Here is a 25,621-nt window from a genome sequence, read left to right as displayed (position 1 = left end):
ACAGTCCAAACCGAACTGCCAGGCCAGGTTCTTCCTGGACCGTAAACCATCATCTTGGGACTGGTTTCAGGGTATGTCTCCCTTCTTCAGCCAGGCTAGCTTGAATCCAGTGGCACAGTGAGCAAGGGACCCACATCTGGGCATACCCATCCCACTTAGGGCGAAAAGTGTTACAGCAAACAAATGATGGACGGAATGCTGACATTGCAAACATTCTCCCCCAGTCAAAAGATCTGGGTTAAATCCATCGTTCTTTTGCCCACTACGAAATGCCGAAACCGGTCCTAGAATGCTTGTTTCCGGTCCAGGGAGGACCTGGCTTGGCGGTTCAGGCTGGACTGTTCCCATGAGGCTCAGGGTCAAGACTGATTTGCATATGACCAGGTCTAAACTGGGGTGGCATTAAACTCAGATCTATTGACTTGGGGTGAATGTTTTGATTTGTTCTGCATTACGTCCATCAATTGTGTGTCTTTTGCTTTCTCGCCCTAAGTGCGCCAGGTATGCCCAGACGTCGTTCCTGACTCACTGTGCCATTGGAATCAAACTATCCTGGCTGAAGAGGGCTGAAACCCGAAACCAGTCCTAGAGTGCTGGTTTCCGGTCCAGGGAGGACCTGGCTTGGCAGTTTGTGCTGGACTGTTCCCATGAGGTACAGGGTCAAGACTGATTTGCAAATGGCCAGGTCTAAACTGGGGTGGCATGGTGAACAAAATAATGATGGATTTAACCCAGATCTCTTGACTGGGGTGAATGTTTTGATTTGTTCTGCATTCCGTCCATCAATTGTGTGTATTTTGTAACTGTTATAATAAGCATAGTAGGCTCATTTTGCGTTCAGACCCCGAAGCAAAGAGGAAAGGTAACTTGCGACGCCTCTCTCTTAACCAGTACTCCAGAATAAAAGGGGTCAAGCCGAGTTGCACCCAACACCTGGTAAGCTAAAGGAAAACTCTTAACAAAGATTACATTGTTAACATTTCATCCCTTTGTTGATCAGGTATTGGGAATGGCAAAATGAGGGAGTATGGCGGGATGTTTTCGAGGTGCGATTCGGTTTAGATAGAGTTCCCGTCATGAAGCAGTTAGGAATGGCAGATGGCCATTTTTCCACCCAACATGGCCACTCCAATTCAAGCTTGTTTTGGTGCACTGTAATACCAAAACAGCGTGTTGGCAGTCTAGTTACCTAGGAGCTCATCAAAAAGCCACACATAGCTACCTCCAAGTGAACCATGTGGCAAAAGGGTGCCAATCAGGCTCCTGGAGGTGAATCCAGCCCACATTGTTCCAAATTACCCAAACCTGCAGCGAGCTGTGTAGGTGTCTTCCAGGGGCACTTGCACTGTTCTCTGCACCCCTATGACAACCAACCTCAACACCACTGAGACCGGAGGCAGCTCTACTCCACAGACCATCGAGGGACCACGGCAGGCAAGCATCCCGAACAAACGACATAATAACGAGCCACGTGGAGAGCATCGAGCACCCACCAGACTATCACGGCAAAACTCACTGATCGTCTCCCTGGAGCCACCGCAGTCTTTCCAGCAAAATCAATTACAGCTGGGTGGCATGCATGGGGCATTCTCTGCTTCAACCTGAAAGTTGGAGTTCAGCGGGGGAGCCTCTCACCACCGCCATCTTGATTAACAGCTCATTATACTGTAAAATGTCAATCAGCACTAGCAGCAGTTACATGTAGGCTCCTGTCTAGGACAGAACTCAACGTACCCTAAGCCCTACTTCTGTACCATGAACTGTATTCTTACCTGATCTCACCATGTCCTCACTGCTCCAGTCAAAGAAAGTGAGACGCAACCACAGCGAAATCCTCCTGGGATAAGGGGTGTGGCCGTTCACTTAAACAAAGAACACAGAGACTTATGTAGAGGGGGGACTATATAGTTATGTCTATTAATTTATATATGTGTTTTTTATATATTTATATAGAGCTGAAATCAACCCCTTGACTGCAAAAGCTTCCCACAATTTATTTTTGCAGTTTTATATTGTGCTAACTCGACCTGATGATATTGGAGGGGCATTGTTAAGCCGTCGGGACGACCAGTAGGAACCGTGAGTGTAATGCTGATACAGGAGGAGGGGCCATCGCACGTTGTACAGTGTGAGGGCCAGGCCAACCAAAATGATTTCTCAGTGAAATCGCTGGAAAGAGAGCTAAGCATCCAAAGGACAGACATTTACAGAAATGCACCAAGAACAAGACAGCATTTCTGAATGCCACATGAAACAACCAATGGCAATTTGTAGGTGTGCCCGAGCCAATAGAAGTGGATACAACAGGTCTTGCCGGACAGCGCAAGCTCTGTTGAGGCTGGAACTAAAAGGGATAAAGAAAGGAGGAGAGAGGAAAAAGGAAATGAATGAAGAAAGAAAGCAAGGTAGGAGTGAAGGGAAAAACAAAAGGAGACAAGGAAGATGGAAAGTTGTAAAGGAAGAGAGAAAGGAAGAGAAATGAGAGAAAGGGAGTAAAAGAAAGAAAAGAGAGTAAGAAAGAGGAGAAAAAGGGAAAGTTGAAAGAATGAACAAGGGGCAGGAGAGACAACATAAGTAGGAAAGAAGAAAAATAAAGAGGGAAAGTGAAGAGAAATGACAAAAGAAAGACAAAGGAAAGAGAAAGGAATGAAAATAAAATATAGTGCAGCTCTGAAAATTGTGTTTTTAGATGTAATTTAATACCACTCCAAATATGTTAACATTGAGCATAATGAAATTGAAGTTCAGAGTTTCAAAGGTGTACTGTTATCTCCAAGACAAGCACCGGACTGCTGGTATCTCACTGTTGACATGTTGGAGACGCCTGATCTAAAGTAATATTGCAACTAAAATACAAGTTTATTTTCCTCTCCTTCCAGAGGTTCGACAAGATTAACATTTTTATTTGTTAGTCCGCTGCAAACCCTAGCGAAGTGACTTTTTATGCATTTGCAACATGCAGTACCTTTGGTGTGGCAATTGAGGTTGTAGGGTAGAAGTACATTACAACCGTATCAGTAGCATTTAAACTTGTCTCTGTTTTGTGAAGGAATAGCCATCACAATGTCTTTGCTTTTGCAGGGAGAGTCATCCTTTCTAATCTATTTTAGCCTATGGTGTCAGTAGATGCTTTGTTATCCTAAACGCAATCTGATGTGTTATGTTCATTTAGCAAAATTGATTGCTTCCTTAAAGTATTGCTTTTTTGCTAATAGTTGTTCTTGGATGAGTGGATTGTTTGAGCATCTTACAAACTGACCACTGATCAGTGAATCGCATAGTAGTCCAAAGGACAGGGAGCAAAATGCCAATAGCATAGAGAAATATACAAGTTAAACGAATTTAAGAAATAACTATATTGCGGAGGAGCCGCCGCCGGTGGAGAAAGTGGTCACACCTACACATACGAGAGTATTTCTAGACAAAGCCTACAATGCAAATTGGGCCTCTCTGTTCCTTCGATGATCCCGTAGAGGTAAATGGGGGTAAATGGGGAAAAATGGGAAAAGCACACCCTTGCATTGTGTCACTCCACAATCCTGTTGGTGGAGTGACGCAGTGCAAAACAAAGGTGTGCTTTTCCTGAGGTACACCTTTGCACCTACACTGCATTAGCTATGCTGGTGCAGGTGCAAACAGGCTGTCGGGGAACACATTAATAGTGTATAAACTAGAAAGTTTTGCATAGTAAGAACAATTCTAAAGGGTACCTATTACTAGTGGGCGCACAGTCGTAGGAGAGCTCTCACCCATCTTTCCAAAGGCAGGGGCAGCCATACACTTAACACGCTTGTAGAAGGAAGACTGACCCATCCTTAAAAGCACTGCTAGTCCCTCTGCATTGAACGATGGACCAGCGGTTAGAAACCACCGATCTGTGACTCAGTGAGGTGCTGCCCCTTGTTGTGAGTTTGCACCTGTACTGCAGACAGCACGTTTTCTGGCACTTCTCACGAACCCAGTCCTCACTAATCAAGCTTTGCAAAACGGGCCACTATTGTCAGTGCTTAATTTGAGCCAGTGCTTTCTGGTGCTCGCCACTTAATTGGTTTCCAGTGCTCAGCACCAGCACCTAATTGGCAACACCATACTTCGAACAGTCTATCACATGGTGGCGCTGCTCATCTAATTTAGAGATGAGCAGAACGGTTGTTTAGGAATGCAATATAGATTAAAATTGCTAACACATGCCTCCCCAGCCATTCCTTTAGATTTGGGGACCTGAAATAATCTGAACTGTCGCATTTATATGCGAGAGAGATGGTTAGTAGTTGTTTTGGCAGCAATGACAGGGTGATCGGTGGTGCAAGGTGAAGGGCCTCCTGGTCAGAGCCCCGGCACTTAATATTTTACAAATTAAGCACTGCTATTGGTCGAGTGTTTTAGGATATCTCTCTGCTGAGGCAGTGGCCCATCTCGGGTGGCTTCTGTATATTCACGTTCAGTATCCATGAGATATAAATGGGACCTTAGGCAGGCACAACCTTGAGGAACCTTGACAAGCAACAAAAAGTAATTCCAAGCGCCTGTCACCAGAGTGCAATAATTTGAAAGGGACATGCCCCCCTGCAACACGCTGCTTGTCCTTTTAGAAAGATCAATTGCTCTGCTCGTGTTTCCAGGGCGAAGGGTTCTATTCTCTCCGAAGATAATACATCAGTTGGACCTTTTTTGTTGTCATACTGTATTTCTGCATAGTCGTTTGACACGATCTTGACTGATGCTGATGGCTGCTCTGACTTATGAGCTGTCGCCATCTGCACCCGACGATGCCGCAACCTTTTGTCGGTGATTTCCATTAATCAAAGCAGAGATAATATCCCACAATAGGAATATGCAGAACCGTGCAGCGAGCAGTTTGCTTAGATTTTCAAAAGACCTTTCAGCAAAGATAGATGTGCTCCAGAAATATCCAATCCTCACAAATGCTTTTGTGTTCCAGATCATGTTTGCTTACTGTAAAAGACTCAGCGGGTTTTTTGGTTGCCTCAGCACTTGTGCAGTGGTGCTAAAGTTTATTTCTGGGAACTCGTCAGAAATGCGAGACTGGCCCTGTGCCTGTGCCGGTGAGTGCAACAAGCACTTGTGTCTGTGGAACTGGCACTTTCAGTGTGCTGTAGGTGACAGCCCTGAGGTGTTTTACTTTTGCCTGCCCAGGCCAAGACGTGGATGTTGCCGTGGCACAGTGGTTAGAGATCACCAGAATGATATCTTCACCAGTAAATGTAAATGTGTTTGTACTTGTATAGCGCACAGCTACCCGCAGTGGGTTTCCCGGCGCTTGTACGAATACCGCAAGGGAACCCTTCCTGGCTTTCCCTGTGAAGTGTCCATTCCTGGGCACCCCCATGGTGCAGACCAGGCATCCCTCGCGTTGTGGGGGCCGTTGTGGAGACGAGAATATCCGGTCAGCGGAATTAATGAGCCCGAGACCCGCCGAGGCGGGAATCGAACCCTGGTCCCTGGCCAGAGCTCTGAGTGTTGTGACAGGGTAAATATCTTGTGCACACCCCTTCTTTGTGCTCGGTTTTTCACTGCTGGCAGATCTTTTACTGGGGTGAGATTGGTTGGAGCAGGCTGTTTATCTGTGATCAGTGGCACCCTACCCGTGCCAGTATACTACCAGCCTGAACAGTATTGCATGTGCCCAGCTGCCACCCTGCCAGGTAATGGAGTGGTGACCTGTACCGTTCCAGCTCCCTCCATCCTGGGCGTGCTTTGGGCTGGCGGGATCTACACCATGGCCAGGACAGGGTCTGTGAACAAGAACACACATCATTGTTCACGCACTAAAGGCAACAGTGTGTAACACTACTAGCCTGCCCAGCCGCGCCATCCAAGCGGGTTGAGTAGGGTTCACAATGACCACGCAGAAAACTCTCTGACCAAGGAATGGGGATCTTTTAGGCATGCTGAGCTATTTGCAAATTTTATTTTTAGTAACAAGAGAACTACTGGTACAGACCCTCTCTTGCTTAAAGGACTAGCTATTAATCAGGAAATAATACTAAGCACGCCTAAAATGAAGCCAGCGAAAGGATATTGTGACTTATCCATGTTCATTATCAGGCGTATGAATGCAAATATATTGTTCCTAACGATATTACAAAGCACCACTAAAGTACTTTGAAGCTGATACAAAGTCTTATGAATGGGGAGGGCAGAAATCCATGAAAATGCTATTTTTGCAAAACCCTCTGCTGACCAGAATGGAGTGTGCGCATGACTGTGAAACAATAAAATCAAAATCCTTGGAACAGTAAATGCTTCTTGCCCCGTCTCCTGACCTACGGTCTCATGCTTAATCCGAGTAGGTGTAGATTAGTAGCTTGGTGATGACCATTCCCACTGTAGTCGGTGGCAGCGGCATAATACAGCCCTTGCAATATCTGCGGTGCAAGAGGGTGGGGTGAAGTAAGCTCTCAGAAGACCGCCATTCAATCCAAAGCCTATGAATATCTGTAGGAAAATTAGGGGTAGGCGTAATTGCGGAGATCATATCAAGTGGAATTACTTAAAAAGTCTAACATTATGCTTGATTAATACGAGAGGTTTAATTCTGCGTTTAGTTCTATTTCTTAGAAGAAAAATGCCTTTTTGCATCCAAAATGGACGCACGGATGCATTTTGTGCTTGGAAATAGTGATAAATGCAACAGAAAGTGAATAGCGAATGCAAGCAGCCACACTCACTAAATGTGCTCTTGGGTTAGGAGTTTCTCTCAATTTATTGCCAGCATTTAGCGCTAAATGTAGCTGAACATGAATATTGAGTGCAAACGGCTGCTCGCAGAAGGATTTTATTCCCCCAGATTGCTATTAGTTACGCGAGCAGGCATATTCGCGTGAATATCGGGAATTCCATGTCAAAGAGTAACGCAGAATTACCGAAATTACTCGGATTACTCCCGCGTAATCAAAGTTCTGCCCAGGGCTCGGGACATGGGAGTGACAGGGCCCCAACAAATATGAGGAGCAGGTGGAAGGTTCTGAAAAGCTCACAACCATCAAGGATGCTTCATAGAAACTAAGAATCTTCCGGCAAGAAAGTGTTGGAAAAGCTGATTATCTTCAGGGAAGGATTGAAAACGTGAAAGTTTGAGGGGGTAAAAAACATCTTGCTGTCTTTAAGTATGGACTGAAACTCTACAACTATTTCAGAAAGTGCTTGAAAAGAAACTATCTTTCAGGAAGTTTTGAAAAATTCAAGAATTACTTTGGAAAGATGCACACCTTTAAGAAGTTTTCCGACCCTGTGTCACAAATCCTTTGTGGACTTACATTATTGTGCACCATATAAGCCGCTGAAATAAACAGTAGACCAACTTGAGTGCTAAGAAGCAGCGTAAGAACCACTGGTTTCCATGAGGATTTAATGCCCCCATCTGCTGCCAGCCATGAGCCTGGGAGTATCACCCCAAAGTGCCAGCACTAGCTGTAATTGTGAGTAGGTGCTTTTCTGCTGCAAAATGTCAACTCCTTTACCATCATTTATGACCATAAACCATTATAACCGGCAAGGAGGGCTAATGGGTAAGCACCCAATACTAACATCTGAATGCCACCAGGGGATTACTGTTTTGAAATCTAAGCAAGCTCTACTCCGACTTTCATCTTTCTGAAGTCGATCAAATGAACACAGTTTAGTTAATTGATCGCTACTTTTGCCATTTGCAGCAGAACTGCAGCAAAAAGGGGCCCTTAAATAATAAGCTATTATGGGACTGTTTATGAAGTCGTTCAAAGATATAACAAATGTATTTTGTATCCACACAAATACCTTACATTTGCAAACTGAGCTGAATCAGGTAAACCAAGAACTGTTCAATGCATTGAAGGGTTCTCAGAGAACACCATAATCCCAAGAAATTCAGAATTTCTCTGGCTACTACATTTACAAACCTGATCCCACGAGAGTATACAATAGGCCTGGTTTAATTCCTTCTAAAAAAGTCTCCTGGATAAGGGGTGAAAGGGCGGGGATTGCTTGGTAGCGCAGGGATATGAACCTATTTGCTGGGATGTCTGAGTTACTTATTTCTGATTGCTGTGCACGTCTCATTAATCAATTTTGAGTTACCTCTGTGGCAGTAGATGAAAGAGAGACCACACAGTTCGAAGTACAGCAATTTGCTCTCATTAAGGCTTCAATAGCGGATATTGGATTTCTGGGGTAAATGTCTGTATCTAAGGATTTGATTAGATGTTTCAGCGTTGGTTAACCCCAAGTTGGTGAGTTTTTTTCTTTTTGTGTTTTTTTAAGAGTCTGCACGTGCAGCGTTCCTGAATAGCAGCTATGGCTCGGTGGTGCTATTTTAGCTAGGCTGTTGGAATTCAGTGGCCCTACATGACTAAATTATGTGGTGGAAATGGCTGAATTACTCTGGAAAAAGAAGCAAATTAGGCAGGATATATGTGCAATTAAAGGCGTTTCTTGCAGCTCTTACAGTAGCGTGATTATTAAACTGGAATTATAAAGTACTGAGGCAAAATGAACACCAGTGCTTTAGAAAATACAGCAGTTTCTTGAACAAAAGTAATCCTTTACGCTTTCATGAGATATGACTCACCAAACATGTTTGATTTTAACTTCCCTGCAAGAACCAGTGTAGCTTTTCGTGAGTACTGTCATGTCTATATCACTGATTAAAGTATTAGGAAGTTTAATAATCTTATACGTTCAGTGGTCGAAGTGGGGAAAAAAAGTAGGGGACCTGTGGGTGGAGAATCAAAGGGCGGGAATAACCAGAGAACTGGATGAGTGGTCGGAGTCAGAGGTTTGATTTGAGGATTTATACAGCGCATGGCTACCCTAAGGCTTCTCCGTACTGACGATGATAGCTGTGATAGGAGGAGAAGCCTATTAGAGTTTTAGGGGGAATAGCCAGGTCTTCAGTTTTGTTTCTGAATGCCATTTCATTTTGTAGCTCTGTAAGGTCCTGAGGCAACTTGTTCCATAGTTTTGGAATTAGGTGTGAGAATTTAGCTAACAGTTTGACATCCAGTGCAACAGTTTGTTTAGGCAAGGACCCAATTGCATGTTGCCTTGGTTGTGGTCTTTGGACAGAAAGACAATCAGCTGGGTGTCGTCAGCATACAATACTCCTACTATGCCAAACTCCGGCATAATGGTGGCTAGCTGTCTGATGTATATATTAAAAATCGTGGGGCTCTAGAAGGAGCCCTGAGGTAGTCCAAATTTCATAGGCAGGCTATCTGAGAGACAGTCATGATTCATCACTTTGATAGATCAGTCGTCCAGAAAGGAGCTTTTAGCCACTTCATCGCTTTGTTCTGGATACCTATTTCTCTCAGTCTGTTTTTTAGTATGGCGTGGATGACGGTACCAACTGCCGTGCTGAGATCGAGCAGTTTTATGGCGGCTGACCCTCCCTTGTCTAGTATGAATTTCAGTTCCTCGGTGACTACCACGAGCACTTCTTCTGTACTATGAAGGGCGTGGAAACCCATCTGTGTGGGGCGGAGTAGCTTGTTCTCCTCCAGATAGTTGACTTAAGTATGGTTGACATGCCTTTCTCGGAGTTTGCCAAGGAGGGGGAGAAGTGAAATGGGTTATAGGTTACCAAGTGTGTCTGGGTCCAGCTGTATTTTTTTTAGAATGGGTCTTATTATGGCATGCTTCCATGCTCGTGGGACCGACCCTGTGTCAAGTGATTTGTTAAGAATCTTCACTAGGTGGGGAAAGAATGTCCTCATTCACCTTGAGAATGGTGTGCGGGGGCGCCGAATCTAACGGGGAGCCTGATTTGATGGACCTAAGCAGCTTAAGGGTCACATCGTCCTCCAGTCGAGGAAAATGAGTCAGGTTAGGGGTGGAGGCTGGAACGCTATTCCTGTGGGGTTCTTCTTGAGCGGGCTGGGTGGTGTTCTGAATGAGCCCATAAATATCCGCCACTTTTTTGTGAAAGAAAGAGGCTATTAGATTGCATCTTTCAATCGTGACCATTGGAGGTCCGTTGGTTTCTTAGGGAGTGGTCGGATTTTTGACTACTCTGAAGAGTTCCTTTTGGGAGTTAAGTCCCTGGGAGATTTTCTCCTCGTAGAATTTAGCTTGTGTCAGTTTTAGTTCTTTATGGTAGCATCTGATAGAGGATTTGTAGTTGATTTATTTGGGGGGGGGGGTTGAAGTCCTTTCTCCAATCCCTTTCTAATCTCTTGCATTCCTTCTTCAATGATAGCAAATGTTAATTGAACCATGGTGCTTTTCTGATGTTTTTGTTTAGGCATTTTTTCTAGTGGGGCACACACCTCCAGAGACTGGCTAATCCAGTTTTCCCATTTCTTGAAGTCCTCCTCTGGACTGCCATCCATGTTGGAACAATGTGTTCATTAGGGTGGATGACCAAGCATCTGTGTCGACCATTGAACAGCTCCTGGTTATCGTGGATTCCCCCTTATCCCTAGTTTGTTTAGCAGGTTTGGCTAGCCCAAACCGGATAAGACAGTGATCAGACCACGAGACTGGGATGACCTCTGATATCGTGACCTGGGGGTCATTAGAGAATATAAGGTCCAACGTATGTCCTTTATCATGAGTGGGAGTGGAGATCAGTTGTGTAAAATCAAGAGCCTCCAGATCATCTTGTAATCTTTATGGGGGTTGCCTCCAGTGCTTCAAAATGAAGATTAAAATCGCCTAACAAGGTGAAGGAATTTTTCGCTAGGGATAAATTGGCTAAGGTATCCGGCAGTACCTCTAAGAAAGTGGGACAGGGGCCCGGAGTTCTATAAACAAGGATACCAGAGTGGGTATAGGAGGGAGAGAGAGTGATGTGGAACTGCGTACTCTCGCACTCTGGAAGAGAGAGTGGGATCATGGTGCACTTGAAGGCAGTTTTTAAGATAATGGCAACTCCACCCTCCGGTTTATTCTCTCGATCTAATCTGTGAATATGGTATCCAGGATGGAGCATCCGGGAACTTGCCTGTTGCCGCTGGGAGACCAGGTGGAGGACTTCTGACCATTTTGAACCTCTGGGATCGCCGCCTGCCTGCCTCCCGCTGCCCGCTCCCACTACCATCAGGGGACGCGCTGGCCGTGCGTGGAGTGCAGGCTAGGGAAAATACAAGCCACAGCAGCCCAGAGAACCACGTGATCAATCCTAGCGCCAGGAGGCGCATAAAACTACCGTCAGCCCTGCTGAGCGGGGGGAGCATCCGGGAACTTGCCTGTTGCCGCTGGGAGACCGGGTGGAGGACTTCTGACCATTTTGAACCTCTGTGATCGCCGCCTGCCTGCCTCCCGCTGCCCGCTCCCACTACCATCAGGGGACGCGCTGGCCGTGCGTGGAGTGCAGGCTAGGGAAAATACAAGCCCCAGCAGCCCAGAGAACCACGTGATCAATCCTAGAGCCAGGAGGCGCATACAACTACCGTCAGCCCTGCTGAGCGGGGGGGAGCATCCGGGAACTTCCTGTTGCCGCTGGGAGACCGGGTGGAGGACTTCTGACCATTTTGAACCTCTGGGATCGCCGCCTGCCTGCCTCCCGCTGCCCGCTCCCACTACCATCAGGGGATGCACTGGCCGTGCGTGGAGTGCAGGCTAGGGAAAATACAAGCCCCAGCAGCCCAGAGAACCACGTGATCAATCCTAGCGCCAGGAGGCGCATAAAACTACCGTCAGCCCTCCCTCGCGGGACGCCGGGCTAAGCCCGGGCAAAGGGCGGGCCCTCTGTGGCCCTCAGAGGCCAGAGGAGGACGGGACGGGCCACCCCCCTTGGATCGGCGACAAGAGGAGGTACACTGTTTTGAACTATACATCAACACCCTGCGGACAGTGTATTTTCCCCTGTAAGCCATCTTCACCGTTTAAATATTACCACACTGTATTATGTCACGCAAGGGGACTTATAAGAAATCTCTTTTACAGCGCGACCCAGGTCAAGGGTCTCTAAACTTTACCGTGACCAGTAGAACTCAGCCCACTACTAGTGAAGAGGAGAATGAGCTGCGCCAATCAATAGTAACTAGGCAATCTCCCCCATTGATCCCTGATAGTCCGCAGAACTTCTCTCTTTGGGAGGAAATAAACGCTTTATGTGGCACTAAGTATGCCCCTGTGGCATCACCATCCCCCGTAAAAAGCACTAGTACCATTACCCCTAATAGGAAACCTTGTGACCTTTCTCTACCATCTCTAATAGATAATACCCAAGGTATTGCATTGTTTCAGGGCTCAAATGCTAAAAGGAAGTACGACGGGTCTAATGACAGCGGGAATCATCCGAAATTACCAAAAATGTGTGTTGGTCCTACATCACCAGTCACTAATCCCACCTTAATTACGGTGGAGACTGGAAAATGTGAAGACCAAGTACCTTCTCCCTATTTCCCTCTACTGTCTCAGCTAGAGCTACTGTTAAATTCCATCGTATCACCATTGGTAGAAAAAATTAATGTCTTGGGTGATAGATTAACAGGTATAGAGAAAATCATTCAAGCCAACTATCCATCAATTATCAAAGATCCGTCTAATGGGGGAAGAGCCCCTCCGGCTACTACTATAATAAAAGAGAAAAACACTAAAATCAATTCTCCGTCCTTTACTAAGAAGGTAATACCCAATGGATCTGACCTATCTATTACCCCCAATGCTCCTTTGTCTATTAACATAAGTAAATATGCCCAGACTTCTCCACAACTTCCTAATATAACTGTCCCTAAAGTCGCCCCCAAATCTGGGTTTATTAAGAGTACTGTCGCCAGAGTGGACCCAAAAAGTGCAGAATTTATACATCTACCCCCAGAAGCCGCCCCATTTGTTCTTGTTCTCTCAGGAATACCGGCACCCTCCCACGGGAAACCCGAAGGACGCCAGGAACTTCTAAATAAGGTTATATTCTGGCTATCTAAAAATAGACCACTTGCACCCAATCACGACGGTGGAATCCTTTGTGTCAGAAGGGTGGGCTGGCTAGGGCCTTTAACAAAAGACATCAGTGGGGATTTGGTCCTAGTGAAATTTAGAAATAGGAACACTGTCCCCTATCTACGATCCAACCGGCCCCAGAAAGGAGACGGCCCCATATCTGTGTGGGACTTACATGACTTTTACCCAAAGCACCACATATATCCCGACAATAAGATCAAAGGCGGATTATACCTATCTGCTGGGAAGGGGTCCCATATGTATACTTAAACTTAATCCATGTTGTACTTGAATTTTCTGCACAATGTACTGATATTGTATTATTATGAACTGCTTTTTTTATGTACTTTTATGGTTATTATTCTTTTAACCGAATAAAGTCAAATTGAATTGAATTGAGTGCTAGATTAATATCTGACCCGGAGCTACCCTTGAGCCAGGTCTCCATAATAAATAGAACATCGAAGGAGTCCTCTTCTAACATAGTCCTGATGTCTAAGGCATGTCTGGGGATTGACCGGGCTTTAACCAATCCAAGATGCCAAGTTGTATTATGGGAGTGGTGAGACCTAAGGGACTTGTCCTTGGGAGCGGGCAACCTAAATCCGCAGTGCTGACACGTTCTGCTAGGCACAGGTAGGTGGATAGGGTCCATCTTCAATACACACAGAGGGGGATTTAATGGCCTTAGCTCTAAAAGTTGTCTCCTAGTGTAAATATGCCGACCTGTTGGTGATGGTGCATGGTTCCTGGCCCCTGGTCCCGGTCAGGCGCAGACGGGCTTTGCCTTAGGCACGCATTCGGCGCGCCAGCTGCGCGTGTCCACTGCTCGCATCCGGCTCAGCTTCTGCATTATATTGCTGGCCGGATGCGGAAGTTGTCGTGTGGCAGGAAGGGGAGAGGCAGTGTCTCTCCGTGCAATTGGCGAAATAGTGGCGGACCGAAGACACAGCGTGAGAATGGGAAAGTGGCAGCGGCGGCAACGGTAGTCAGCTCGCCCCCGGCACACCCCCCCTCGGTAAGGAAAGCAGATTAGCCCACACCCAAATGCTAAGTTCCGTGTTCGAGTGTAGCCTAAATAAAGTGCTGCAGCAAATACAACTATGTAGACATCGAACACCACAACATTTTAAAAGCAACTAAATCAATTCAATTCACTTCAAATCAATTCAATTCAGTTGAAACCTCAAATAAGATTACATTTTTAAAGACAGCGGAGGTGTGGCCAGAATACACAAAATATCCCAATTTTTTCTATTTGTTTGGCATTTCACTGACCAGTTACAGCTTATTATGTTATTTAATTCAATCAATGGATACACATCTTTATTTAAGGTTTAATATGAGTTATTGAAATTAAAATATAATCACAAAATGGGATATGTTTCCAATCACAGAATGTCCCAAATACGCTCAGCACAAGCTATTTGTCTGTGAGCCATGGAGTTTCTGTCATCAGCACTTCTCCTTTTTTCCACAAGAACAGTTCAAACATGAATGGGATAAATATCATAGTTTGCAAAAGCTTTCTATATAATTATGGCTCTGCCATTTTTGCCACATAATACAACATCTGCTACATAATCTAACGATTTTAACTAATAAATTGTAGCTCAAACGGATCAAAAGTTACTAAACAATGTGACTGGTGTTGCTGCGGAGTGGACAGCCCTTTGCAAAGGTTAACTGATCACCTTTCTCACTGCTGCATTTGTATTTTACACTGGTACTAAAAAGGCAAAATCTTTCCAGAGACTGTTAGCATGTGTAAAAATGTCAAAATAATAAAGCGTCAGAAAATATACTGCAGCCTTTTTTTGCTGCATAATTTAGTCAACACTGCGGCGCAATTTTGTCTTTTTTGCTGCGTAATTCCAGTGGCCCCAAAGCAGGCGGCGCATCTTAAAAGTGCTTGTGCATGAAGCAGAGAGAATGTGAAGTTTGCAAACTTAGTTTGTTGTGCGTGCAAATCCTGCATTGACAATCCCTGGTGAGTTGTAGCTGCCACTGCTGAAACAAGGCCAATGGAGGTACCATTGGGTGATGCGGGCTGGCCTCAAGGGCAGGGCCGGCTTTAGCGCTGGTGGCTTCCTGTGCAACAATGTTTGTTGGTGACCCCCAATGGCCACCCCCGGCACGGATTCCCTCAATTCCACCCTTTAACAGTGCCCCTCAGGTCTCCATAACCACACTCTCTCTCAGATGCATTTAATTTGATTTACAGCGCCACTCATACCAGTGTAGGGTTGCAGAGCACTTTACATCACACACTACAAAGAGACATTCAATTATACATGTGTAAATCATGGTATAGGAAATGTTACATAAGACAAAGGACTAAAAGGTGTAGAAGTCACATGATAAGCATACTAGTAGGCAGTATAGTTTAATATTGATGGGTCTGGACAAACACCAACTCAGAATTTAAAACGCAATACCATGGTTGGGGGTTTTCCTTACTAATCAGAATTGATTTCTTTCCAAAAGAACTCTTTTTTGCAACATTAGGATAATCAAAGACTGGGGGGAAAACCGATAATGCTCTAATTTATACCTTGCTGTTTGCATGCAGCTCTTAGATGGCAACAGGTCACTGTTCTATGTTAGGATTTTAACTTATAAACTGCTAGAGTGTGCTGCTTCACAAGCCTGCCGTGCACGAGGGCACAGAACTTTGATAATGCTGCCCTGCATTCCCCCGAGCCTGGTGCACCCATGAAAAGAAAATCGGCAAGGTGATGTAGCACCCATTGGTGGCCCGTGTCCCTCCTGAAAACCCACTCTAGAAAAGAGCTACATTTCTCAAAATAGACACAGGATACTGAGCAACCCATTGGCATACATTTGTCCACGTAATACTTTCCTTGGAATTTGAACCCCAACAGGTGGAAGTCTAAAGGGTGCACAGGCAGTAGTCTGAATGCGGATTCAATGTCAGATTTCGCCAATAACGTGGTAAGCATACAAAGTCATCCATTGGGATGTTGTCAAATGGGCCTGACATTCTACCCAGTTTTACTTCCTTCTGAATTTTTGCTGCTGCTATGCCCTTATTGGACCTAACGAGAGCTGGTTCCTGCTGTGTGCCACCCCATTGTAGCCCTGCGCCGGTATCCTGAAACCTTCTACAAACCCCTCCCTGATTGTCCTTGCAGCCTCAGGGCAGTTGTACATGTTTAACCAGCGAATCATGGTGCCGACATTCATCGGGGATCTAGCCTTTTCTAGGGGTGCCTCCTCATTCCTTTTTCTTGACCCCTATCTCTTTGGATTTCTTGAAACAATTGGACTCAGGGTGGGACGTGTTACCACAGAAACCACAGGAATGCTTGAACCTACATGTACCTGGTGCTCTATTGCAGGTTCTCTTGTTGAAATCAAAACAGACACCCTTTCTCCCCGTGCCCCCTGCAATACGCCCCGCCTTACTGGCAGGGCCCGCCCTATAGTGCTGAAAACGCCCAATTTCTTGTGTCTGCCCTTGTAGAGTGTCCGATGGGCCCTGGACTAAATGTTTTAAATGAAAAAACATATCAGTCTGGTTCCATCCTAACGATGGGTCCTGCGCCTTTGCCCTTCTAAATTCCTTATCATATTCCTTCCACCCATCACCCCCCTTTGTTGCATGTGCGATGGTGATCCTATTCTGGTAACATGCCATTTCAGACCCAACCTCTGGAAAACGCTCCAACATGACTGCCATGTATATAGTGAAGCCTTGTATCCAATTGGCCAAGTTCTCTTCTACCCTGTATTTCAAAGTTATGTTTGACTACTCTTTATGATGTGTCCATTCTTTGTTCTTCCGTGCCTCATCCCTTTCTGCCTTATCTATTAAAAGGGAAAAAATGCTCACATATGCCCCCTTCCAGATGTGCCATGTTGCACAGCAGTTCGCTTTGCTGTGCAACGTCTTAAAAAACATTTAGAAAGCCAATAGATCTCACATAGGCAAGACCCGTTTTCTTTCTGATGCTTGTTGCTTATTGGATTGAGAGAGGTCCTCAGTAGCGAGGATTTCTAAACAAAGAATGGTGAGTCTGTATCTGTTTCTCTGTCAGTGCAAAGGACGTTATTTTGAATCTGGTAGAACATGAGGTCTAGGGTTGTGGTCCTATTTACTGAACTTGATTTTGCATGCTTATTTGATACTGCTCGAGGAGTTGCAGCAAGAACACATGTATATATACAGAAAGGCTAGCAAGACACAGAGGAGCCCTGTGGCATTGTACATGACACCTTGTCTTTATCCAGACTTGTGTGCTTGTGTGTGTAAGAAAGGTTTACATCCATTACTTGGCAGGTCCTGATTAAACAGCCCTGGAGCCCATGTAGTAGTATGTTGTTGTCCACAACGCTGTAGGCTGCTGAAAGGTCCAAAAGCAGGAAAAGTGCTTCCTAACTTTCTTTTTTTCATCTATGGAGAGCAAAAGGTGGTTTACATCCATGCATTCTTCCATCTTTTCATGACCTTGCTGGGATAAAGAAGATTGGCAATCCAATGGTCGACTGCCTGCTTCTTCAGAAGGGATGTGAAGAAGGGTGTTTCATCTCGCTACGACAAGCCTTTGAGGCTGGGGATGTTAATTACGTCTCTGAGGTCAGCTTCAAATTTTGAGAGAAATTGCTTCTTCCAAATAGCAGGACAGGGCTCCACTGGCACGTTGGATGTTTTTGTTTTACGTCAGTTTTAGTGTCAGCTTCTTGAGCTATTGAGAGGATCTTGGTGAATTCAGTTGCCTTGAATATGGAGTGGTGCAGAGGAGGTAGAAAATTCAGAATATCAAAATATCTGCTTTTGACACGTTTTCCACTTTGTTCCTGGGCATTTCATTCTCCGGGTGTCATGTATTTATCTGTGGTTCACTGCGCTCCTGCCTGGAATAGAAAGGAGTTTTGTGAACTCTGTGTTCTTTACTTAAGTTCCAGAGTGAAAAAGCAGATGGACTTGAAACACACCTTATGATGATGATTTCTTTGAACATAGGGCAAAGATGTGGAGTCTAGTGAAGATGTTTTCAAGCATTTTGGGATATAACCCAAAGGTGATGGCCTCTTTGATTTCTGTAAAGTGAAAGAGGGAAGGACAATCATTGTAGCCTGACCTTTAATGTCTTGGCTAGCCTACTGACATGTATAGAAGTGTTAAAAAGTTGTACGAAGTGTGTCCTTATGACCCATGTGCATTTCATGAGCTCAGGGCACAAATGTCTAGGGATGAGCCCCTCCAATGTTTGTATACGTTTTGTGAAAACATTGGCGAACATTTTTATCACAGGATTATGCAGACAGGACATTACTCAATGGGTTAAACCTTAAATTAATCAGCAATCCAAAGTCGAAGGGAACCCAACTTTCTACCTCAACAAAGATCCTCAAAGGAAGGAAGCTTCTGAGTGATGATGGTACCAGAAGCAGTCTATGCATCTTCTGAATCTTTGAGGGAGACTGGAATAAAAAAAAATGACCACACTAGAAATCACTGCTGAAGACCTCTAGTGTCAAAGAGGGTAATTAAAACAACTGGAGACTAACATCACATGGTTTAAATTATGAGAAATGCATACTACCACCTCACAGGCTTTACAACCTTGGAGCTCCAAAAGTGAACACTATTGTGAATGTTTATATAAAAAATTACAGCATAATCTTTCAAAAATTCATGTTACAAAATGTATCAACATTTAGTAGACATGCATGTGTGCATAAACTAACTGAACTAACAGATTTATGGTTCTTATTCATGCAGTGCAATGAAAAATGTATTAAAGCGTACGTTCACATGGGAAAAGCGAATCTTGGACTAAAGGACTATGGTGAGGTAAGGTCCTATTATGTTCTTGAGATATTATATCAGAACTCTGCTTGGTCTATGAATCGTAAGGTTTTCTGTGGTTTGTGGTGTTTTTCCGACACTTCACTATGCGAAACATTGTAAGTTTACTAATTTTGAGAACATTATTTTTGAAAGTTTGGGGTCCATCAGGTGATATATATATATATATATATATATATATATATATATATATATATATATATATATATATATATATAGTATGCTGCACTGTACACATTTGAAGGTGAAAATACTTATAACAAGTGATTTTCTCATTGAATCTGTACTGATTTGATTTCAGAGTTTCTTGCATACAGTATACGCTGTTTAGTTAAGTGTTTCAGGGGTCATAATGTATTAAACAAGGATGTAATCGGGGTATACAATTTCCCCCTATCCACTGCTACACTTCATGTGTTAAAAAAAAAAATCTTAATCTGATTGTTTCCTCCTTTAGGCCAGGAATTGCTATCAGAAAATTCTTGAAATTGACCACAAACATGGAAAGTTAGTAAAAGGTAATTCTATTTTTCGTAATTCCTATTTTGTTGTGACTAGGAAAGACATTCTTTCTCAACAGTTCTTATTGTACAGTTTATGTTGCTATTGGTTCATCGCTCTCATTTTGCAGCTTGTCTTTTAGAAAAAAAAATGTTTCACTTATAAAGTTTAACTAATCATAGAGCAATCTATCCCAGATTCTTTGTATGACCTTAATCTTTGATTTATAAAATCTCTTTAGCTATCCATTAGCTTCCATATGATATCTCAGCCCTGCCCTACTTTAAGAGTGCTGGAATTGTGTCTGAAATTAACAAGCTCCTGCATGTCTCCCTGATCTGACCATGTACCTTTCAGCTACCAGTCACTAGCTCAGATCAATGCCCTTAGTATATGGTGGTCATTCTGTGCCTTGATCCATCCCAGTTACTGGCAGCTGAAGCAGAGAATCCCAAGGGATGAAGAGACATTGAGATTGACGTACCATCTCGTTTCCCTTTGCAGAGGTGAGGATCATTGTAAATCGGCATGAAGGTTTGGCCCATATTTAAGAAGATGCTGGGTTCTCTTTTTCTTACACATTTTCAAAGCACCAATTTAAACAGGGGTCATTTGCTATTCAATTCCACTCCTATAAACTACCTAGAAAGTCTATCCCCACATGTCCATCACTCAGTCACACAGTTATTGGCCTAGTTAATACCCAGCCACAATTTGGCCACTCACCGATAGCCTTCACCTGTATAGTCATGTATTTGTCACTCATTACATATTTCTCATTCACAGATCCAGCTCACAGACTTGTTATTCTTTTCCATATGCTCAGAATGATAAATGTGGCTTAGATGATGTGGTGCATCACTGATTCTGGTCCACAACTCCCACTTTCTGGGCTAGAACTTCCAGTCCTGGATACCAGCACCTCAGTCCACCAGCTGAAATCCATTAAATGCAGCACATTCTTTAAGCTGTACAAGTTTAAGTTTGAAATGCATGTGTTAAGTACCAACATTTCACATGGTGAGCAGTTCAATGCTTGCAGGATGATAAAATATCAACAAATGGGTGTGGAGTGCACAGCCGATCAGTATTCCACAAATAATTAGTCCATTCTTTTCATCTAGCGTTCCAGGTAAACTTTATTTTCCATAGAAATGGCACAGAACAGCCAACGCGTTTCGTCCACTACATATGGACTTCATCAGGGCGCATTTTCTTAAAACTATTGGAGCCTAAAGCATGCAGTGATATGTACTATGGATTAGTACAGGTATAAGTAATCGCCTGTCCTTCCAATTTGGCAGGCGGGAGAAGACTCTTATCACGGTGCTTCCTTGCCATATTTCCAAGAATTCTGATGAGTTTTGCTCGCCCCTATAAATTTGGGGTTCCAACGAGGACATGCGATTACTTATGCCTGTACTGATCCATAGTACATATCATGGCATGCCTCAGGCTCCAATATTTTGAAGAAACTACGCCCTGATGAAGTCCACATGTAGTGGACGAAACGCGTTGGCGGTACAGTGCCATTTACATGGAAAATAAAGTTTACCTGGAACGCCAAATGAAAAGAATGGACTCATTAATTGAGGAATACTGATCTGGCAGTGCAATCCACACCCTTTGTTGAACTTTCTTGATCTTTTTAGATCTCACCTCGGAAACAGCGGGTGCAGTGGATGTGCACAAAATGTTGCTTTTTATATCTTCTACTTAGACTTGCCGTAGGGGATAAGGAGGGAGGTGCGACTGGTGCATTGACTCGCTATTTCATCATTTAATAGGATAATAAAATATGTTCAGTGTTTAAAATGTTCTTTATTATTTATCATGAGGAGAGCTCCACCCCGGTGATGGAGATGAAGTATAGGAAACTTTCCCCTAAACTTTACCATATGCAGATTTTCATATGGTAAAGCAGAGGGAAAATGTAAAACGATTTTCAAACTTGGAAATAATTAATAGATTTTGTTTAGGTTAAATATTAACCAAAATATTATTTATACATTTATTTTAATTGTATAACAAATTAAAAATGCTACAGCAATATTAACTTATTTACATTTCAAATTAAGTTTTTGAATATATTAAATTATAATTACCTTTTGTAGTTTAAATATAAAAAACACCTACAATAAAAATGAATCATTTTTGTTTGAGTATTCAGAACCATTAAAAGTGTTATATAATATTCATTGCAACTACTTTACTTATATTTTAATACAAAAATTACATTCATATTTAATTGAATCACGGTTAGTTCAACCAGTTAACAAAATAATGTTTTATTTTAATACGTTTTGTAACCTTTTTTTAAAATTATGTTTATTTATATTTCTAGTTTTATTTAACTCAATTTAATTTAACATTATTTTTTAAGTCCCTACCTCCAATATATTCAATGGGAGGGATTTGTAGTACCTGTGACTGGCCACTTTTGATACTGGAGTACATTTATTATGATTGGGGTCTGTTGGGGTATAAAAGTCCTCTGCATGCTTAACAGTGTTTACCTGTGCCCTGAGTGCCGAACTGTACTGGTGTCTCGATCCCTAATGCTGCTTTTTTGTATAGGCGAGCAGGGATCATGCGTGTGCGAAACAACATAGGCCTGTCTCACGGATTGTGGTCTTGTTGGACGAAAGGTGCACTCAAAGTGCTACCCCAAAGTGGTGGATTGCTACTACCTTCACCAGGACTTGGGCAGGTCAAGCGCGGTTGTAACAGCGTACAGTATAATGACTAGTAGTAGTGAATAGGTCCATTTTACCCTGTGTCATTGAAGTGAGACCTACAAGATCACTCACTTTTTAGGTTGAGCCTAGAGCAGCATGTGCTGCTCTAAGAGATGATCTTTTGAAATTGGTCTGCTCTTTTCCAGCACTCGTACTTGTGATGGCATCCACCTTGCGGGAGCGAGCAGCGGCGTGCTTGGGCCATCTGTTTTCAATTAGTGTGGCCGTGCGCGCCTTACTCTTGCTTCCTTGCCTGTGCGCCTTTCATCGAGCCGATTACTATTTGTTAATTAGGTGTCATGTTACCATCTCCCACGTGGCGCCGTGTTTAGCAGTGGTCACTCACTCGTAGCGGAGACAGCCAGGAAGACCAGGGATGGCAAACGGCTTCTTGAGAAGAATAAACGCCGACACAAGTTGCAAAGTTACTTCTGCTGAAACAGCCATTTGCATATAGGCGCTACGTTTGTTTTCTTCTTGTTACATCACACCTACTCACATGGAAATATTACACTTTAGAAGGCATTTTCACACTGAGACGTACTCTACCACAACAATGCTGTCTTCTGCTTCTAATGGGGCTCGTTCACAGTGAGCCATTTTTGAGGGTGCCACATTACAGGGCTCAAGTTGTTTTGGGGGGATACAATTATTGCATTTTTTGGGCATTTTGATTATTACCTCCGAAAGTCTTTTGAATACTCTAAGAGAAAATATCTGTCTTTTATACAGCAATGGCCCGCATTCCTACTCGGTTGTAAGTTGAATGCTCCAGTATTTTTGTTGAGTAAATAGATATGTGGATGCCAACTTCAGTGTAATGACCCAGCGGGGTGGGGGGGAGGAACTACTCCCCACCGCCTCGATTTTTTTTCTTTGAAGCGCACCCTTACAAAACATTTTTGCCGAATGTTTGACCCAAGGTCACCAAGGATGCCATGCTCCATGGGCTTTCCTCTTACAAATATCAGATGTGCTACTTTAATCTGCGCAGCTTAAGTGACCAGGGCTACATCTCCCACAATGCATTAGTTGTTTTTTTTTGCCTAGTTCCAGTGAATGGAGCCTTGGTGACATGGAGTTTATCGTTCACCTTTGAGAGTCACAACTTTAGACTTTGTGATCTTTGTGTGTGTAGTGTTAGATGTGAGCCCTGCGCTGCGCCTTTACCGTTGTTTAGTACAATGCTGAATAATTACCCAGAACTGTCTAACTGAAAGGTGCATGTTTTTAATGATGAGAGTCCATGAGTTGAAGTAGCATGTGGGCGTAGCTTTACATGAGCGCAGAGCGAGTGCTGCACTTCGTGGGAGAGGGTTAACACTTCTCTTTAGCAAACAAGTGCCGTGGGGTAACTAGGACACGCCCTTCCATGTGTTCAAGCACAGGTGAGGGACCGTAGTGAGACCCGTCATAACCACAAAACAGACCGTACCATTGCAATGAAGAGCTATTATATATTAATTTACCACTAAATAAATAAAACATTGTACACACTAATATGTGGTAATTTCCTAGCACATTGTTTCAAATTTAAAACTTCAGAGTCCTGTTTTCTCAAAATGTCAGATTTGTCATTGACTTGTGCCATTGTCCTTCTTAAATGCTGGTTTCTGATTCGTTAATAGGCTTGTTAGTCACTCGTTGGTAGAGCCTTGTCTTATTTGTAACCTTCCATGAGGACTGGCCCCTTTACTTCTGTTGTTACATGGTATGTCTTATCTGTAAGCACTATTTTCTTTAATGAGTGTCTCCTACTGCAGGCTCCACATGCTTTCCTGCAACATTTAGCGCGCCAAGCGCTTTCACTTTTTGCAAGAAGCCCGGCACAATGGCTGACACTTCTTTGAAATTAAATGGGTCTCGTATTTACAAGAGTTTCAGCTATTGACATTGTAAATGATAAAGGGCAATTTCATCTAAAATGCCAATAGCTTAACCTCACGCCAATGCGAGACCTTTTGCATTGCCAATGCTTGTGCTTCCTTGGCATGTACTGTAAGCACAAGCATCTGCTTGCAAAACAGGAGGTGCGTGCTGACGTGACTCCAGTGGGTCTTTTGTCCTCCAAAAAATGGCTACTTAATCAACCACACAGGCTTCGTTTACTTCCTATAGAGTGGGTGGTTTAGTGCTGTCCAAAATCTGCAGCACGGGTTTTCTGCTGCGGGTAGTCTGCACACACCTCAAAAGTGCAGTCCTGACTGTTATACAGGTACTATTTCCCAACCTTCACCCTCCTGTTATTTATGCCCCCCCATAATAAAAAAAATACATAACAAGCAACCATTAGGACAGGCACATAGAAGTTGCCAGCATTAAAAGGACATAAAAACTCAAGACAATATTTATTGTTAATACTTTTTTAATATGAGCGTTCAGTTGTACGTAATGCTTTCTTGGTCATATATAAGGTAACAAAAATGCTTCTGACACTTCTTTATTATAACTTTTCAGCATGCTGCAGACTTCTGTACAGCACAGCTTAAAGGCATAGGCAAAGTCAATATCTCTGGCTAAACACTTCTAAAGTCCCAAAGGCGAAACCTATTGGCTATGCCAATACTTGTTTAAAACTTCAGCTGCTGTATGCTTAACTCACCCTTGGCCTACATCAGGTAGCCGTGGAGAGCTGGTCTGAAGGAGTGACTCTGCGCAGGATGTATGTATGCCTGGGAAGGGTACAGTTCAGGGATAGATCAATACTGTGTCGTACATGTGGGTTTTGTGCTAAGTATATGTATTGTTAGACACAGAGGAGCAATAGAGGCAAAAGAAAGCGTCAAGGGCGCCCGCCACTCAAAAACACAAAGAAAGCCCTTTTTACGCATCACATATCCGGTAGATTATTTCATGGTTCCCCTCTGCTTAAATGTAAGTGGGGGAAGGTTCTAGTGCTTATCTGTGAACCTTCCCTTTATGCATATGAAAGTAAAGCCAAAAACAGGTCCCATGCCTTGTGGTGAATCCTAAATATAAGAAAAACCTAAATATAAGAAAAAAAAGTGTATATATAGGAAGTGCTTCACGTAAGAAACCACCAAATAGCGATTGGCAGGTTCTCGCCAACTAACTCTCTCTTTCATCACTGTATGTAGAAATACTGAATAACATAGTTGTTGAAGTTAACAGGTTTTTGTTATTTTCTCTTTGTTCCAAACCCTTCCATCATCAAGCATGACCACCCTGTCCTTCACCGTTAACTACATGGGAGGACCTTGCCTGGCAGTTCGGACTGGACTGTTCCCATGGGGAACAGGGTCAAGACTGATTTGCATATGGCTAAGTCCACATGGTGAGCAAAACAACGGACGGATTTAACCTGGATCAGGGGGTGAATGTTTGACAATGTTCAGCATTCCGTCCATCATCTTTTTGTGTTGCTATAGTCGCCCTAAGTGGCAAGGGTATGCCCAGACATTGGTCTCATGTTCGCTGTGCCAGTGGATTCAAGCTAACCTGGCTGACGAGGGGCGATACCTCGACATCAGTCCCAGGAGGCTTGTTTTCCAGTCCAGGGAGGACCTAGCTTTGCAGTTCGGGCTGGATTGTTTCCATGGGGAGCCGGGTCAAGGCTGATTTGCATATAGCTGGGTCCAAACTGGGGTGGCATGGTGAGCAAAGAAACAATGGATTTAGCCCAGATCTGTGACTGGTG

The 25,621-nt window shown here is 43.7% G+C and overlaps 1 protein-coding gene across 3 annotated transcripts in view; it reads left to right on the top strand.

Moving 5' to 3' along the window:
• TTC12 (tetratricopeptide repeat domain 12) overlaps window positions 1-25,621 on the top strand; it is a 317,573-nt gene that overhangs the window by 142,339 nt on the left and 149,613 nt on the right. For all 3 annotated transcript variants that reach the window (XM_078682360.1, XM_078682358.1, XM_078682359.1), the window contains 2 exons: window positions 18,638-18,709; window positions 19,182-19,242. In XM_078682360.1, coding sequence (XP_078538486.1) covers window positions 18,638-18,709; window positions 19,182-19,242 — 133 coding nt within the window. The remainder of the gene's footprint in view (window positions 1-18,637; window positions 18,710-19,181; window positions 19,243-25,621) is intronic.

Source organism: Lissotriton helveticus, chromosome 3_1 (assembly GCF_964261635.1).
Source record: "Lissotriton helveticus chromosome 3_1, aLisHel1.1, whole genome shotgun sequence".
In the NCBI taxonomy this organism is placed as follows: Eukaryota; Metazoa; Chordata; class Amphibia; order Caudata; family Salamandridae; genus Lissotriton; species Lissotriton helveticus.
This window is presented reverse-complemented; position numbering and strand designations above follow the sequence as displayed.